Here is an 18,491-nt window from a genome sequence, read left to right on the forward strand (position 1 = left end):
CTCCTTGGGCTGCATCCATTTCCTCGTCCCTTGGCTCAGCCACTATCAGCCATGCCCGATGAGCCGCAACTGGAGAACTTCAAGAGGCCAAATGGCTGCAGCAAGCACCCAACCTCTGGAGTCTTGCCCGCAGTCGGGCTGCAATGGCGGCCACCGCAGCTTGTCCAACTCGCTGCCACACCAGAGCTCAGACCAAGCCAAGTAGTTTACTAGGTCCGAGCCACCGCCAGCCCAGCCAGCACTAGGCAGCCTGCCAACAAACTTTGGTGCAACCATGCTTGAGCCATCTCATAAGCTTGGTTCCTTCCCCCTTGCCATGTCCTACCTGAGCACTGCCACCTCCGACCAGCTGCGACTGCTGTCGTCCTATGTGTGGAACCGCCCCACTTTATCACTGTCTCAAATCCCAAGTTGCATGCCAGCTGTCCACCACCGCCTTGTAAGGTCCAACAGTTGCAACTCCATGTTGGACGGAGCTTCGCCGTGTGTGAAGAGACCGCACAGCTACTTCATCCACAACTCTGCCTTGGAAGCGGAGCTCTCTCACCATCTCACGGAATTGTGTGTGTTAGGCCCCTATCTACTCCTTCAATAACAAGATCCAACTTTATCGAAAGACCTACAGATCCGGTTCTGCAGAAAACCATATTTAGGCGTCACTTCCCCAACGAATTGTCCTAAGCAAACGACGTTAGATCTTCACGAGCCTCTAGTCGTTGGAAAGCTCTTGAAATTAGCCTTCCAACGAGATATTACACACCTTGATCGAAGTTTGGACGGGTAAGATGTCATTGATTCATCTGACCGCCATTTTTCCAAAGCCAAGATTCTGTTCTGCAGAAATCCAAATTCAGGCATCATCTTTAGCAGCGGACTCAAGCAAACTACATTGTATCAATGTGTGCCTATACTCGTTGGAAAGCCCTCTAAATTATCTTTCCAACAAGCTATTGCACGCCTCGATTGGAGTTCAAACAAGACGGCTATCACCGTCATCAGCCAGAACCTGCTTCTGTGCATGCCATCTGTTCGACACTCAGTCTGCCGACTTCCGAGGCCATAACTCCCTCTTTTGGTCAGATCAAGCTGAAATTTGGGTTGTGAGCTTATAATTAAACGTTCTTCCAACAGCCAAAAGTATGGCCAAGCAAAGTAGTTGTTTTACCAGGCGTGGCCGCACCCAACCACAGCTGCAGGGCAGCCCTGCCACCCCTGGCCGAGCTTCACCTTGGGGTCCTCGAAGCACACCTAGACCAGACTCACATCACATGGGTACAGCATTTAATGGGAGACCTGGGAGAATATATTGATTGCTCCTTATTGTTGTGAAAATCAATGTGCAATTAATATCGCATTTAACTCTATACATCACCATCATAGAAAGCACATACAAATAGATCAACATTTTGTCAACCAAAGGTGGAAAGTGATGTAATTGATCGTCAGCATATTCAGATGAAGAATCAAGTGGCAGATCTGTTCACTAAACGATTGATCAGGCACAAATTTTGGTTCCTGAAAGGCAAATCGTGCATATAAAGACTATGTACAATGTGAGGGAGGGTGTTAAGAAGGTAGTATGTGTTGGGATCGGGACCAAATACAAAAACGTTAGTCATAGGTGCACTTTTTATTGAGCATGTGAGCATATGTGCTTTAATACTCATCTTGTATTTTACAAGTGTAAGAAAGGGCATTCATGTCTATAACATAAATTTATGTTTACAACTTTACATACACAATGGTATGTGTAGTTTTACTAAGATGCACCTCTAAACCAATTTAGTCTGCAAACACATGGACAAGCCTTTATTAACATAGGGGGCTACAAAAATGACAATCCGATGGTACTACACAAGTGAAAAATGGCCAAATTTTTTACAGATCCACTAGCTACAACAGGCTAAAGAATTGATTGGTCATGTTATTATATGAGATGAGGACGTGTCTGGATCTGGATCCAGACCTAGACACATCTGAGCAAGTGAATCTTCTATTTTAACATGTCTTTAACTAGTTCATTAATGGCACCTTGTATTTGATTATTGTATTGGTGGGCATGTCTGTTCTGAGTGCAATTCATGCTCTTAATGAAAGAATAGGCTTAGGAAGCATTGCCCTAATGGTGCTGCCTCTACCTTTGTATGCATCCTTCTTCTCCTTCCTTTTTGTTTTCTGCAGAACTAAGCAATGATGATTCACCTAGACTGATATTGAAAACCTAATAGGTCAGTCCTTGAAAATATGATATATGTATCCTTAAACATGTTTACCATTTAAGCAACCCTGCTTTCAACCATATTAAAATGATGTACAATAAATAGAAAGTACATCTTTTGTTGTACTTATGAAAATAGGGGGGAAAAAAAGAAGAAAACAGATATTTAAGAAAACTGGTTATCTAGTTTGCATTCTGTGAGTTTTGATGAATTACTGGGAGATGAATTACATCCCAAATTGAAAATGGAACCACTAGTACCTCGTTTGCATCCTTGCACACATCATTCTCATTCTTTTTTGGCCACTTAATGCGCCAGCATCTGTCAAATTAAAGCAAGAATGAGCATGCTGCCTAATAACTTTTAAGCACATCTACACAATAGAGAAGGAGTAATTGGAAAAGAAGAAGGACCTCTCCTTGCCAAGGCGTCGAGCTATCTCTTCTGCAAGAGCTTGCCCAGGTTGGTCAGCATCTGTGGCTAAGATGACACGAGAAGCCTAAAAGGAGTAGCAATTCTATAGAATTAAATGAGTTGTCACAAAAGCAGCCTGAGACAAACTTTTACATGAAGAGATACCTTGTCAAGATATTCCTTGCAATTCCACAAGTACCGATACTTCTTATCCTATGACCATAGTTAGAAAAAAATGTTAGACAAATCCAATTACCAACTATAAAGTATAAACTCAATATCCAAAAGAATGCAAACACAAAACAACATCATAGAAAGAATACCGAGCCTATCCAAGTGTTTTTGCTTGTGGTCAGCAACATAGTAACGGTAGCATTATTGTAGTTGACTGGAAGAATCAACTAGTTACTTTGTCATGCTAATTCCATATTCGTTTATTTAGTTGCACCATACCATGTAATAGAATCCATGTTATTTGTATCCTATGATTCGGAGCCATATCTTACAATGCATATCATATAGCTTGGAAAAACCTATACGATACGGACATGATACATAAAATGCATATGTATCATAGTCACAAAAAACAAGTTATTGCTGAAAAAAGCGCAAGAAAATTAAATCTCGTTTAAAACTTTAAGAAACGAAAATGCAAAAACGTGTTAAAAACGCTTTAAAATGCGTTTTTTTATTTTTAACGTTTTTTTAAACGTTCAAAATAAAAAAAAACGCATTTTTAAAGCGTTTTTAACACGTTTTTTCATTTTTTTTCATTTTTTTCATTTTTTAATGCCAAACAGTTTTTTTTATTTTCTATTTTTTATTTGTTGCAAATCTACTTATCTTTTGATGTTTGTGTTATTATTTTCTCACTTATTTTATTTTTCCTCCATTTTTAGTTTTTTAAACTTTTATAAACTTACCATATTTTTTTCGTTTTTCTCAAGCTCGTCGTATTATACCCGAGAAAAACCTTGCCATTTAAAACTCCAAAACGTTATTTGTGACTATGAATTTATGTATCATTTCCGTATTGGCTCTATCATATGATACAGCCAATAGAAGCTATATCTTATGATAGGGCTCTGTTTGTTGAGATTTTTTTTTTAGAATGATATCAAGATATTTTAATACATACGCTAGTTAAACCTGCAATTCTTCAAGTTTCTAATGCCAATACGGATAGCCTTTCACACAAGATGCATCATATAGCAGAGCCAGATGATCCTGCCCAGCCAGCAGTTGGCATGTAATCAAGAACAAATAGCTATTCCAACATACCTTCATTAATAAGGGTTGTTAGGAAAGGCATTCCCAGCATCTTTCCTAGCCACAGTATCAACACCATATACACATTTCCATGGTGCAAGCACTTGTTATGATCATGAAATGCTATAAAGCTAGGATAACCTTGAAAAATAGTTATATATATGTGCAAGCATAGACATCCAATCCAGGACATACAAGCACAAGTTTGTGGATAAGAATACAAAGATATTAAATGGTCCCACTACAAGATATTCTACAAGTAATATTTACCAAAAAGGGGATGGGAGGCTGCCTGGCTTAGCATGACTTCATTTGTGTCCAGTGCTAATGGCTACGTTGACCATGTCTTTGAGATGTCATGATAGAATCGAGGCAAATATTTGGGCATTTGTAACTTTTTTAAACCTAAAACTGACCACAAGCGTATGGCAGAAAATTTAGGCTTAGACCTATCAATATTCCTTCCCTAACTTGAGAAAGTAAAACAAATGAATCACAAAACCATCCTACCAATGCAAAAATGCGAAGTACAGAGTTTCACAGAAACTTTCCACTTTCTAAATTCTATTCAAAGTTCAACTTAATAATTAGAAAATTGGAAAAAAAGGTGTCAAAGAGTTTTATGTACTTTTCAAACTGACATGCTTTATACATTAGATTTTCATAAAAAAACAAAATGCATTAGGTAGCAAATGAATAGTTATTAAGCATGTATAAGACAAAAAGAAATCAAGAATGGACATCCAAGTGGCACAAGGGACATGAGCAGATAGAAAGAACAAAACCCCTAATAATTAGCCTTAATAAGCAGAGGCCAATTTCAGTTTGTATAATTGGACGAACCTGTTCCCAAGGAGGCAATTCTTTCTCTGAAACCCGTGGTGGAGCACCATCAGGAACACTCACACAATTGAGAAAACCTGCTTCCTCCATTGAAAGCTTGTCAATTTCCCCCTCAACCTACATATCAATTTCGTAGGCAATGAAGGGCATGAAATATAAAGAATTAATGCCAATAAAAAGACTCTGAGAGGCATTACGATGATAATATCTTTTGCTAATTTGATATCTTCCAGCCCATAGAGTATCTTCTCAGAATTCCTTTCCTTCATGGAAGAACATGTTAGCAGATTAATTCAAATGCAGATGAACTTCAAAGTCCAAACCCTCTCTCTCTATCTAACACACACACATACATGCACATGCAAGTTTGCACACACGTGCACAGATGCAGTATTTCATTAATACAGTGGAAGTTTCTGAATTGTTAGCAAAACCTGCCAGAATTTTTTATTGGAACCACGATATTTGCAGCTAACAATCTGTCCATTCTTTCGATATGGGAATGCAATAACAACCTATGGAAAGAAGACAGACAATCAGATGATATACCAAAATTCCTAAATACTGAAATGCAAACAGTGACAAGAACCTCATTGTCTCTTAAAGTCTGCATAACTCCATTTCTTCTCAAAGTTGCTCCAGAAATCATTCTCTCAGAAAAATATCTAAGTATCTGCAAAAAGAGGTAAAAGATGATGGAGATCAGACACTAGAAGAGATCATAATACACTTATCCTTCAAAAGAAAAGATAAAAGGGCACTAGATGACAGGGCAGATCTGGAATTTTTCGACATTCATTTTTCTCCTTAAGACCAGGTTTCTATTAAAGCGAGGCTTCTATTTTGGAGGATAGAAACCTTTTTTTTTTATTTCGATTGTAAAAAATAAGAATCAAAGGTATCAGCACGGCTCCTTCACAAAAAGTATTCTTAAATGCCAATTATTTTATCCTTTATGAAGTTTGATAAGACATGCTACTTAGATGAATGCTTGACAGTTAGCACTAACAACTAGTGGTAGGCGATTAGTTCATAATTACTCACATCCATTCACTAAAAAAAAAATCTTGGGCCTCCCATCAAGTTAATGAGGTTCTGATATACTAGCGTCAGAGTGGTAAAACCTATCTTATTCAACACCTCTACAACAATGTCAGGCACCCACCCAATCATTTTTTCAATTCTCTCTCCCTCCCCCTCCTCCCCACCCCCCCCCCCCCAACAAAGGAGCAAGGAGAAATAGGAGCTGACTTCTCATTCTCACCCTTATTCTCTCTTCTAGAAAACTTTGGGCAGCAAGCAAAAGATGAAACTTCCACTCCTTTTCTCTGATTACACCATCATCCTGCACGAGTCCTCGAACCCTGGACTACTTGTTAAAAGTAATTATTTGGTACCACCCACAACTCCAGCGGACAACTGGACCATTTATCTGATTCGAGAAAGGAGAGAGAGAGCCTCTTCTTTCTGTCAAACAAGGAAAGGAGGTAGGTTAACACAAATTTTCTCATTTAGCAAATACAAGATGACCGCTGTGAAAACAAAAAAAAAAACAAAAAAAGACAGTTATCTCCTCTTTCCCTGTTATTTTGATTTTGAGAAGAGGAGAAGAGAAAGCAATGTGACTTCTCCCTTGGGCGTTTTTGGATGGTGGAAAAGAAAGTTTAGCATGCCACACATCAAAACCATCTCTTCCCCTTTCTATTACTTCCCTAATGGTCCTAAAGAATTTTTTGAAGAAGCCATCCAGTTTAAAAGGAAATTGTGGAGGCTATTTCGGTACAGTCAAGATAATAGGTCTGCATTAGACCTCTCCACCATTCAACCATGACCTCAATTTCAAGAGAGAAAGAGTAGGAAGTGTTTGCCCTTTCCCACTTTCTCATATAATGCCTCTTTCTTATTAGAGAGAGAGTCTGTATTTTTCTCTTGTTCTATTAAACAAGAAAAAAGGAGCTGGACAACATAGTTTTTCCTGATTTGGCAGTAGAAGGTGAGCACTGCTTCTATTAAATTAGGAAACCATCAAATCACCCCCTCTACCACTCTTCTTCTCATAAGAGCAAAGGAGAAGGTATTGTCACCTTCTCCCTTAATTTCAGAAAGAGGAAAAGGGTCAAGGGAGTGATGGATGTGTGTGTGTCCGTTTGTTCTTTACCATGTCTGACACTTCATATGAATGCCTAATATTGATGCCAAGTCCATGCCTAAATATAAAGGATAAAAGACAGTAGTAGATATTATTCACAGTAGCTGTAGATATTATCCAGAACTAAAATGGTTAAACATGTCTATAGAGATTCAAAGATGCTCACAGAGTCCCAGAAAGTTTCTACAATTTTGCAACACTATATGATGTTATACACACTAATGTTCTCACAGTCATAATTATACATTTTATCTCTAACAACTTGCTCAAACATAGCTTCTAAGATTCATTTCTTTGGCTAAAACTAGGTGATTAGTCCAGAAGCCACCTAAAGTCCAACTGTCTTTTGAGGGTCTGTAGAGAAACTAGATGTCAACTAATGCTTTTTTGACATACTGAGATGGCCATTTACCTGAACCTTCTTCCTTGTCTTCAATTCCCAGAAGTGTCTGGAAGAACTCATTTGGCATGTCCAAGTCAATCCTAATCCTAGCAATTGAATTTAGAGGAGCCAAACTCTAGCCTCATCAGTCATGACTCATGAGTGAGGGACAGAATCAGCCTATTAACTAGAATCCTATTCAACCAAAATAACCCATTTAAGGGCAACGATTTATTAAACTTCTAGCTCTATGTGCAAAAGAAATGAAAAAGAAGCAGAGCGGGGAAAATATATTAGTGAATGAATACTAACAATCTTAGTTTGTGAAATCTTTGACTTGTTACCAGAGAGTGGAAGAAACCAGACAAAATAAAAACCAAGCATACATCGTAAGCAGAGACAAGCATTGTCAACAAAAGATGCTCACGGAGAATTTTCCAATATTTAGATAGCATTGCACTAATTTGAAGATACGAGGTAATGTGCATTACTGACCAACCTCATCACCAAGTGGAGCTAGCTTAAGGCCGTTTTCTGTAAGTATCCTATTTGGCTGTGTTACAGGTGACTGTTCATCATCACTGCAAGATCCATTAGTTTGCTTAGGACGATATGCACTCAAACCTTTAGACGCCTGAAATCAACAATAGAAAGATGAGAAACTACAAACAATCTCAACTGCTACTATTCTTTATGAAACAAAAATATGGGAATGGGTATGACTATGACCAACAGCTACATTGCCACTCAACTTTATCATTAATGTAGTGCGACCAAGAGGAATTTTTTATCAATAAAAGATATTCATTGACATTTTTATATATAAAAGCATATTGAAATATTACTAAAAACACTAAATGATCAGAATTAGTTTATAATGATCATATGTTTCAGGTCACGCCAGCACTGCATATCATTCCAAATTATGTCAAATAAAACATACCCAAATAGTTGTTAAATGTACTTGGTTGAACGCAGTCGCGAACCATTTCAAAAAGTAAATAAGCTAGATGGTACTGTGTTTAAAATTTAGAAGTATGCTTACTTGGACATGACCCTTCCACCCACATTTAGCTCTAAAACATGCCCAGGTTGCCAAATTTCTGCATACCCAGGAAGCACAAAACACCAGATGGTTGAACATGAGGATATAAAACATTATATTTATTTTAGGTGAAAGGAGAAGCAACTGACCCGTCTTCACGAATAAAAACAGAGAAGCTTTTTTCCTGTGAGCTCCCACCTTGACACTGTGAAGAATACATTATTACATTAACTGGACACAATAACCTTACAAAATAGCAAAATTCTATATATGTATTGATTTCCAATAGATGAAGAGACTAATTTCAAGTATCAGAATTTTAGATGGCAATGGTGCAATATATTTTGATTGCAGAAATCCTTTTTGAACTGCTATGGTTGTTTCATGTAATTCACACTACAGGAAAAATTGTCAGATAAGAATGTCAAATGCATAATTTTCAGTAAAATCAACAGTTGAACAATGATAAGATGCATGTCTATCGTGCTATCTCACACAAAGGCTTCACTTAGCATGACATATCAAGGACATAATCAAACTAATGTTAACATGATCAATGATATCATTTACTTTATCTTCTCCTCTCTTACAGCTTTCTCCTGAATCCATCCTCGTGCTATAGCTTAATCCTAGACTGACACTTGTGTTTTTTGAAATCTCAAAATGTGCCCACTTTTTGCTTAACCTGGTTACACTACAATGGCTAGCCCAAGAGACACATGATAAAATATAGAAAAGTTTGTTCGGTATGGATGACCAACAAGAAGCCATCAGACAGGAGAATTGGTTGACAAGGAGATATTCAACTTGCCCAAGGACCAAAGGTAATCACACAAAGCTGCAGCCTATACACATGCCTCTCCTGAAGATGCAACATGAGAAAGAAGCAAGGGCACCAAGACAGTTGATTTCTATGTCACAAGCAACAATGCAGGCAGAATTAAAGCTAATAAAAGCACATCATAAAATCGCCATAGAGACATGGAAGTGGGGACACTGGGTCAGAGAAACACCAAGAGGAGAAAATGGCTGGCTGAAGCAGAAGAACAAGCAGAAGTGATTCAACCATCAAAATGTAGCAGAACAACTATCCAAGGGGGGAGCACAATGGTGCATCCTCAGTGGAAGGATGATAGTAACTAAACAAACCTTCACATGAAAAGGGCCACCAAGCAAGCAAACAAGTTTTGACCATTTAGAAGACTAATGCTAATAGCAATGAAGGCAAGCCCTAAGATCTAGGATTAGAATTGAAAAACCAGAAGTTCTCACGTAATTTCTCATAGAGAGCAAGGGATGTTGCATATCCTCCAAAAGCCTCCTCACACGTCAGAATTTGTAACAAGGCTATGGTCCAACAAACAAGGATGGAGCAAAGGGAGTCCCTAAGCAAAGACAAGAAAGCAAAAGTCTGCTGGGACTCTACATTCCAAAAGAATGTCCAAAAGAATGACTTATCAAATGGACAAGGAAAATGGAGATATTTAAGACCTAATGCATTGCTGAGAGAGGTTAGCAAGGAGGCTGAAGGTTGGAGAAGGAGCTCACCCTAACACTAAGGATTTTTCCTTTGAGAAAGTGACTTCCTAAAAGAGAGAAACCCCACATTCCCTTGGTGAATGTTTGCGAAAGAAAGAAATGATCTTTGCTGAGAGCACCCAGTCTCGCTGTAGGTTCTAAATGGGAAGACCCAAAGGCATACGACGAGGCCAAGGATATGTGGCTGGAGGATTACGCCATGAAGCCCTAGGAGCTCTTTGAGCAAGGGGACAAGAATAGGAAGAAATGGTTCAACAACAAACTTCCACAATGGCTTATACCTCTAGGTGGTGATGATATGTAACATTATGGCCTTCCAAATCCCTCAATTTTTTTCCTTCATATCCAGTCACAAGTATCAGTCGCTAGAAATACACTTATGTTTCTTTTAGAGCTCTTGTACAACCTACATATCCTTTTGGCAGGATATAACTGAAACAGTTGCAGCCCCTTCAGATGTTCTATGAGGTGAATGATTATTACATGTCACTAGTTGCCTTTCCTAAGTTGACAGTGCATTTGGTTTAAGTGGAACCAGAGGGTCTTTTAGGGATAGGCCATGATGCCTACATTCACTACCACTTGTATCTTTAGGGAGGTCATTTTTTGTGCTGGGTCCAACCAAAATTTGTTTTGGGTGGGACATAGAACGCCTAAAGTTATGTGCGCTGGGATTTTTCCCTTCCTCCCTTCATAAGTGTTCTGTTGGTTATATTCTCTAAAGTCTAAATCATGTTCCATTGTTCAGGTAAGTTGCTCCATTTTTTTTTAATTTTCTTTGTTTTTGCCTCTGAAAAAGAAATAGTTATAAGTCGATTTGCAACTAAAGTTGGACAAGAAGTGGAACATGCAAGGCACTATTACTTGTTACTCTCACATAGACCAAAAAGCCAAGTTCCAGCCACCCCAACAGGTTATCATAATGGACTCCAACTTTTGCATCAGCATAAATGTAGGTTAGGATGGGAAATACAACCTTAACCAACTGAACGGTATCACGGGCTCAAGTTCTCTTTCTTGTGTTCTCTCTTAGGTTAGTAGGTCACATAGCACCTTCCAATGGCTAGGACTTTAGTAATTAGAGCAGCCCAGCAGCCAGACAAATGGTCATCGTACAAAACTCTTCCTCTTAATTAAAAATGAAAATACTGAAAAATTTTATAAAACAAACAGACAAGAAAACATGTAACATATATGTATATATTTATGTCCACGTGGTGTATAATGTTATATAAATTCATATAAAATTGTAAATGTACATACAGTCACACACACATATACACATACATACAAACTTGAAACCTTTTATGTGGAACACACTATAAACATGTGAGTTATTATCCAATAACAAATGCCTTCATTGTAAAATGCCATTTTTCTTTATTTGACTCATTTCACGGTTACTCGAGTCCTTACTTGCTATCAGTCATAATGTTGTGTGTGCCTTGAACCCCACATGGGAAAAGAAATATTTTTCACATTTGAGGCATTATGTAATAAGCTTTAATTTGCAGAGTTATGAAAAAAAAATTGTAAAACCATAAAGGAGATGCACCCCTTTTACGCATTCAGGTGTGAGAGTTTCTTTCTTGCAAAAAATGTGAGAGAAAGAAGAAGAGAAAGAAAAGCTTTGGTTTTCTACTTACGGTAAAGACTTCATCTTTGATTTAGAGGCTATTTCTTGATGTATTTTCTTACTTGTTCCCCTTAAAAGAGAGAAGATATTTTCTTGTTCTCTTTGGGTTCCCTCTTTCTTGCTGTTCCTATTTTGTTGTTGTTTGGGTTTTGGGGATTTATTGTATTGCCTCTATGTAGTCTCTCATTGACTTTATTAATAGTGAAATTGTGTTCCTCTTTTCACCGTGGATGTAGGCATATCTCCAAACCACGTATATCTTGTGTTGGTATTTTGCTCCTTTATCACCAAACCACGTATCAATGTCCTTGTTCCGTGGTTTGGTCCCCACTCCATCATGCATGGATGAAACGTCCGCACTCTTGACAGTGTTTTGATGAATGGTTGGTCCATGGAAAAATGTTTGACCTCAATAGGTCCAACATTTATCCATGGACAAAAAAAATTGAACATTAGGCCAAGCTTGTCTCTCGCTTGCTCTCTCAACTCGTCATCTCTCCGCATTAGTCTCCGCAACAGCTGCTCACAGCACCACCTCTCTGCAGCAGCTCCACCTCCATGGGGCTTTTGTCTTGCAACTGTTAAGAAATAGGTTACATATAGATATTACCTATGTTTATGCATGTATATTACATATATGAATATAGGTTAATATTTGTATGCCTAGTTAGATGTTACTATAGTTAGGATTTAACATTTTTTATTTTCTTTTTATTTTCTGTTTCTGTTATAGCCGTTGTCTAGTTCCAACGGCTCTTTTATGAGCCATTGAAACTAGTCCCAACGTCTAGTTCAGCCCTCTCTCTTGTATGAATAGGCCACTATTATTTGTACAGATTTAAGCTATGTTTTACAGCCATTCAGTGTTCATTTAAATAAGATTTATATTTTTTCATTTGGCCTTAGTGCCTATTTCTGTTATATGCTTCATTAGTGACTGTTACAGTTACGTTTTCATGGTATCAAAGCCATTGGGCTGCTTCTTGAAGAAGTTTTAGAAGTTGTTTTACTGATTTGAGCTGCTGGTTCGTTGAAGGATTTCTGAAGTTGGTTATTGCCGAGATTGAGTCAAATACAAGCTTTCAGGTGCACAAACTGTTTATCTTTTTTCTGCTCACCTTTTTGACAAACACAATCAGTTGTTTTGCCGAATATAGGCAGTTGCCTTCACTGCATTCCCAGTACATGCTTGCACCAAGATTCAGGCTTCAATTCTGTTTGTTTGAAGAAGTAAAAGCCTTGTTATTGCTGCTTCTTAAAGACTACTACTGTCAATGTGCACCAACTGTTTGGTGAAACTTCTAGAAGGACTTTTATTTTGACTTCCTTGGAGATTGTTATTTAAAATCTTGGTCTCATGGAGGACTCCAAAATTTCAATGGAAAGAGGAAGCTATCATGCCCCATACAAGCTTGATGAAACCAACTACACACTTTGGGTAAAATGTGTGGAGATGCACATAAAAAAAATATATATTTATAGGGTTTCATAAGAGGTACCCTCCTTCTCTCAAGTTAACCAAAGTAGAAAATGGGATTGTGAAAGAATTAGATGGGGAAGAAAGACAAAATGTTATGAATGAATATTATAAGAAATTAGATGATTGGGAAGCCAAGACCTCTAGGATTAAAGAATGGATTTATGAAAGTATTGAACATAGAATTGCCCAAAACCTTATGTATTATGAAAAAGCAAGTGAAGTATGAGAATATATCAAAGGAATGTTTACCCAAAAAGATATGGCCCGGAAGTATGTTTTGATTCAAAAGACCCAAAATATCAAACAATGAGAGAAAAATGTTAGAGATCATTTTATGGAAATCTCTAGTGTGTGGAATGAGTTAGATCAACTTAATCCTAAACTAGGAATGGATTGTAAGTGTCATGGGATTAGAAGAGATGAAGTCAATGAATTTAGATTTTTTCAATTTCTTCAAGGACTACGACCCGAATTTGAACAAATAAAGTCAGCCCTACTACTTACCTCTTACTAATCCCACTCCCTACTAACAGCTTGTGGGATCCTTAATATATCTTAGTATCACTCGCCCTGATATTGCTCATGCAGTTTATACGGTAAGTCATTTTTCAACAAGCTCCATCAACGGTTCATATGGGAGTTATTCTTTGTGTCATTAGATACATTAAAGGGACAATAAATAAGGGAGTATTTGTGGTTTCTTCTTCCTCTTTAAACTTGATTGCTTATACGGATGCAGATTGGGGAGGAGATCCAAATGATAGACACTCAACTACTGGGTTTTGCATTTTTTTAGGAGAATCACTCGTATCATAGCAGTGCAAAAGCAACAGAAGATCTCTCTTTCTTCTACTGAAGCTGAATATCAAGTCGTTGCCTCCACAACCATGGAAATTGTCTGGCTTCATCAAATGATCCTCGATATGGGAACAAGAATAGAAGAACCCACTGATTTGTGTTGCGACAACAAGAGATATTGCCAAGAAACAAACCTTCCATGAACGAACCAAGCATATCGAAATGGATTGTCATTATGTTCATGAAGAATTTTTGAAAAAAACCATCAAGCTTCCATATGTCTCCTCAGAATTTCAGCTGGCAGATTTCTTCACAAAAACTCTATGTTCTCCCAGATTCACCTTTTTTTTAAATAAACTTTCGATGATAGCACCATAGGTTTAAGGGGGGTGTTAAGAAATAGGCTATATATAGATATTACCTATGTTTATATATGTATATTACATATATGAATATAGGTTAATATTCGTATGCCTTAGTTAGATGTTACTATAGTTAGGTTGTAACATTTTTTATTTTCTTATTATATTTTGTTTCTGTTCAAGCTGTTGGCTAGTTCCAACGGCTCTTTTATGAGCCGTTGGAACTAGTCCCAACTCCCAACGGCTAGTACAGCTCTCTCTCTTATATAAATAGGCCACTATTCTTTGTACAGATTTAAGTTGTGCTTTACATCCATTCAGTGTTCATTTGAATAAGATTTATACTTTTCCATTGGGCCTTAGAGCCTATTTCTGTTATATGCTTCATTAGTGACTGTTACAGTCACGTTTTCAGCAACAGCCCTTCCTCTCTGATAAGCCCTCTCTCTCGCTCTCAATTTCATGTGCCTTTCTCCTATATGCAGCTGGTTGTGTATTTCATCCCTTCAACCATAAACTCGATCTCCTTCTTCTTCTAGAACATCGCATAGTTATGGTTCTTCAACTCCAGTTGATAGTGTGTTCAAGTTTCATTGGTTGTGTATTTCATCGTTTTCTTCTACCAAGATTTGATTTTTCGTTTTATTTTGTTCTATTGTAACATATATCATTGATGGGTATTATATGGCAAGTTATTTCTCAGATATAATAGGGTTACAATATATTTCTCAAGAAAATCTTGAAAATCTTTTTTAAAAATTAAATAAATTAAAAAGCCTAAAAATTAGGTAAAAGTAAAATAAAGAAATAAAATTAATAGTAAGTCATTGAAAAATGATTAGATAAAATCATAAACATGATAGGATGGTAGGTGAAAAGTAGTAGATTGAAAGTAAATAGCCATGTGTAGGATTATGATGTAATAAATTTTGTTGGTCCCTATGCTACACCGTAACTCAGCCGCATGATAATAAAGGCTGAGTTAATGGATGAGTTAATGCTATGGGGTTATGGTTTCGTTAAGGAGCAATCGGGCTATCTCTCTCTCTCTCTCTCTTTTTGCATTATTGTATCTAATTTTCTAGTTAATCTCTCTCTCCTCTTTATTACATGATTAATCTCTATTACTACATGCACTTTTCAACTCTCTCTCTCCTTTATTACACTTAATTTTCTGATTAATCATCTCTCTCTCTCTTCTTTAATACATTTAAAAAACAAAAACCTACGGTTTGGATGAACATTTTAAAAGAAATCCTAACATGCAGCAAAAACCAAAAAAAAGTGAGAAAATGCAAAAATCAAAAACTTACGGTTTGGATGAACATTTTGGCTGAGTTATATTTAACATATTTACCGTGTTTTTTGAATAAAATGCAATATTTGTTACAATATTTTTTTCATTGGTTTGTCCATGAGGGTCAGAATTAGTATTTTGTCTTAGGGTTTGTCGACTGGAAGGCATTAGAGGTGTGTCATTTTGTTTAAGGTTTGTTGATGAAAAGTCATCAGATTTAAAAGGCTTCAGTTGTTTGGTTTGGAGCTTCGCTGCTAGTGGAGGACTGGAGAGGTTTGCTAGAAGGAATTGTTGAAATTTTAGATTTTCCCCGTTGAGTTGCGTACTGTCTTTTTTGGTTTCAATATTTGAAGTGCTGGAGTTCTCTGCTCATCAGCATATTCAATCCGATAAGATTGCTAGATGAAGTTTTGGGTTTTATGCGCTTATGGAGGCACATGTATATTCTTTTTTATGAATCAGGCAGGTCCACTTTTGGATTCACTCTCTTCATTATGGAATTGAATTCTTTGAAACTTAATTAGACAGCTACTGCTCAGCACCAAAAGGGGCAAAAATATGCTAGACCATGCTAAAATAGTCCCAAATTAATAGGGACTTGCTCAAGCATCCTTATGATTGGTTTCATCTAAATCGAAAACCGGTGAGTTGGATATATTTTTTTGCATTTTATTAAGTGCTGCTTGTGTAAGTGTTTCCTTTGCTCTTTAGTCTCAATGGTCGTTCGTTTAGTACCAAAAGTTTCACAATGTTTTGCTCTGTAACCATGAGGACTGTGTCTCACCCGGATTTGATATTTTTTTTGTCTTTGACCACAGCCTATTATTAGGCAGGATACAACAACTGTTGTATTTGGTGCTCATATGCCATTGTTATTGGTTGGAATTTGGATACAATAGTCAATATTTTTGTCTCTAGATTTTTATCCATATTGTATCAAACAGAGGGAGAGATTACTACAAATATATATCAGTGCAAATCACACACGGATGAACTTTTTTGGTCCATGGATAGAAATTCTATCCATAGATGTTTTTCTGTGGCATTCAAATGCCCCTGCAAGCTTATTTTCTTTTTGTTTGATAATTTTTGTGGCGGATTATTTCGACGGGACGGTATAATTTGTTTTAACAAATAATTTGTTAAAAGACATATGTTATTGCATTATGTATGGACGGAAAAAAGCCCATGAACATAAAACTTGTTTTTTAGCATGAAATAAAACTCCAATTTCATCAAAACCAAGAAAAACCATCTGTTTTTGTTCTGAAAATAATCAAGATACCACACTAAGAGATGCTAGTTCTCGCTTAAATATGCACCTCCATGGTCCGTTGGTAATCCCCAAGGGCTCAACAACCTCCTGAAAAAATACTTGTTGAACTTAAACGAACCTAGGTTGAGAAAAACCTTCAAATGTTTCAAAAAAAGAAAATAGAAGTTTAATACCATAAATCATTTACATAAAGTACAGAAATACAAAAGAGAGGCCAAACAACCACTCTCCTCATATAAGAACTCCAAAAGTTTACTTTTTTCCAGACAATGGAGAAAGCAACAACTTGTTGAGCTAACGTTTAGCATTTTCAAGGAGCAAACCCACACGGAAGTTAACAAGTATCCAGACTCACCTACCTATATATCCAACAAAGATTTAAAAAGTAGAAACCAAAAAAAAAACATTGTTACCTTTGGGCATAGAATCCGGCTGTATTCTCCAATTGTGCACTCACCAAATGGAATTCCTTCACTCTCCAATCTTTCTTTTAATGCTTGCAATGTTTCCGCTTCCCTGAGAGCTGCGCCACCTAAACAAACAGCAATATCACAGAAGTGGACTTTCAGAAAGAGAGAGAGAGATGTCGGGAGATTTTCCTGAAAGAACATGAGACAGAAAGAGACGGGCGCATATATTGAGAGAGAAGGGAAGAGAAAGAGAGGGAGACGAATGGGGATGGGCATACCAGACTTGCCCACGACGAAAGCGGAGAGCCGCCTTTGGATGGGTAACCAGCGAACCGAGGGGATGGCCTTTTTGTTGCTCAACCCCAAAGAAATAGAACGCCCTTCTCCTCCTCCTCCAAGACGGTGGCTATCCACACAAAGGGAATGAACGTGCTGAAGGAGGAGGAGGGAGGAGCGGGGGATGGGCCTATAGAGCGCGGGATTGATGAAGCACTTAGAACCCATTACTATAACGGAGGGAAGGACCATTTGAAGGACGGCGATGGTGGTCGTGGTGTTGGAGATGACAATGGGTTTTCCGGAGGGAAGAGAAGGGGTATGTTTAAAAAGGGAGGTAAGGAGGGAGGGAGGGAGGGAAAGAGGAGAGAAAGAGGTGACTAGCATAGCCGCTGGGGCATCTTTTGAAAAGGCTGCTTAGACAACGGCGAAGGTCGAAGACGAAGTTTTATCTTCAACCGAGGGAGAGGATTTTGGACGGGAGACCGGTGGTTAAGCAGTCCTTGGGTTAGCATTTCAGAAATCTCTATGGGGCCGTATGATGGATTGAAAACGTTGGATTTGGATTAATATTATGGAGATATTTCTAGGAATCAATACAACGGCCATTTTGCGGTTCATTCCTTTTTTGCTTAATGTTTGTTTTTTTGTACGAAGTTTTTATGGAAGTAATTGAGTGGATTGAAATTGGAATCGGTGGATGAAAGGCATGTGATGGAATTTTTAAAAAAATTGTGGGGCTCAAATAAGCTCATCAGAATGTAAAGTTGCATTGTTTTAACTGATTGTATATCATTAAGTCCAACCAAGTTCAACATAGTTTACTTTAGTGAAATGAATGTAGTATTTTACTTTTTTTGAGTTACCAAACCCAGTTCTAGAGTAATTCTTAGGTTTCCACTGGATCACTCTATCTCTTATTTAATTGGGTCCAAGTTGAATTTCAGTTCAGTTAGGTTGAGTTAGCTTGAACCAAGCTAGGATCATCGCTATCATGTATAAATCTATCTTTCTTCTAAACGGTTTGAGTTTATTCATTTTGATTTGAGTTCAATTCAATTTTGAAACCCTTGAAGCCTATTCCCTATTTTTCATG

General features: G+C 37.5%; 1 protein-coding gene across 1 annotated transcript in view; it reads right to left on the reverse strand.

Moving 5' to 3' along the window:
- LOC116267790 (twinkle homolog protein, chloroplastic/mitochondrial-like) overlaps positions 1-17,881 on the reverse strand; it is a 59,185-nt gene extending 41,304 nt beyond the window's left edge. The window contains exons 1-12 of the mRNA XM_031649692.2: positions 17,398-17,881; positions 17,123-17,241; positions 8,471-8,526; positions 8,322-8,379; positions 7,776-7,910; positions 5,335-5,418; positions 5,180-5,260; positions 4,943-5,008; positions 4,746-4,862; positions 2,799-2,846; positions 2,633-2,718; positions 2,480-2,540 (exon numbers count right to left, since the gene is read on the reverse strand). Coding sequence (XP_031505552.1) covers positions 2,480-2,540; positions 2,633-2,718; positions 2,799-2,846; positions 4,746-4,862; positions 4,943-5,008; positions 5,180-5,260; positions 5,335-5,418; positions 7,776-7,910; positions 8,322-8,379; positions 8,471-8,526; positions 17,123-17,241; positions 17,398-17,782 — 1,296 coding nt within the window. The 5' untranslated portion in view covers positions 17,783-17,881. The remainder of the gene's footprint in view (positions 1-2,479; positions 2,541-2,632; positions 2,719-2,798; positions 2,847-4,745; positions 4,863-4,942; positions 5,009-5,179; positions 5,261-5,334; positions 5,419-7,775; positions 7,911-8,321; positions 8,380-8,470; positions 8,527-17,122; positions 17,242-17,397) is intronic.
- Between the last annotated feature and the right edge of the window lie 610 nt (positions 17,882-18,491).

Source organism: Nymphaea colorata, chromosome 14 (assembly GCF_008831285.2).
Source record: "Nymphaea colorata isolate Beijing-Zhang1983 chromosome 14, ASM883128v2, whole genome shotgun sequence".
NCBI classification, from domain to species: Eukaryota; Viridiplantae; Streptophyta; class Magnoliopsida; order Nymphaeales; family Nymphaeaceae; genus Nymphaea; species Nymphaea colorata.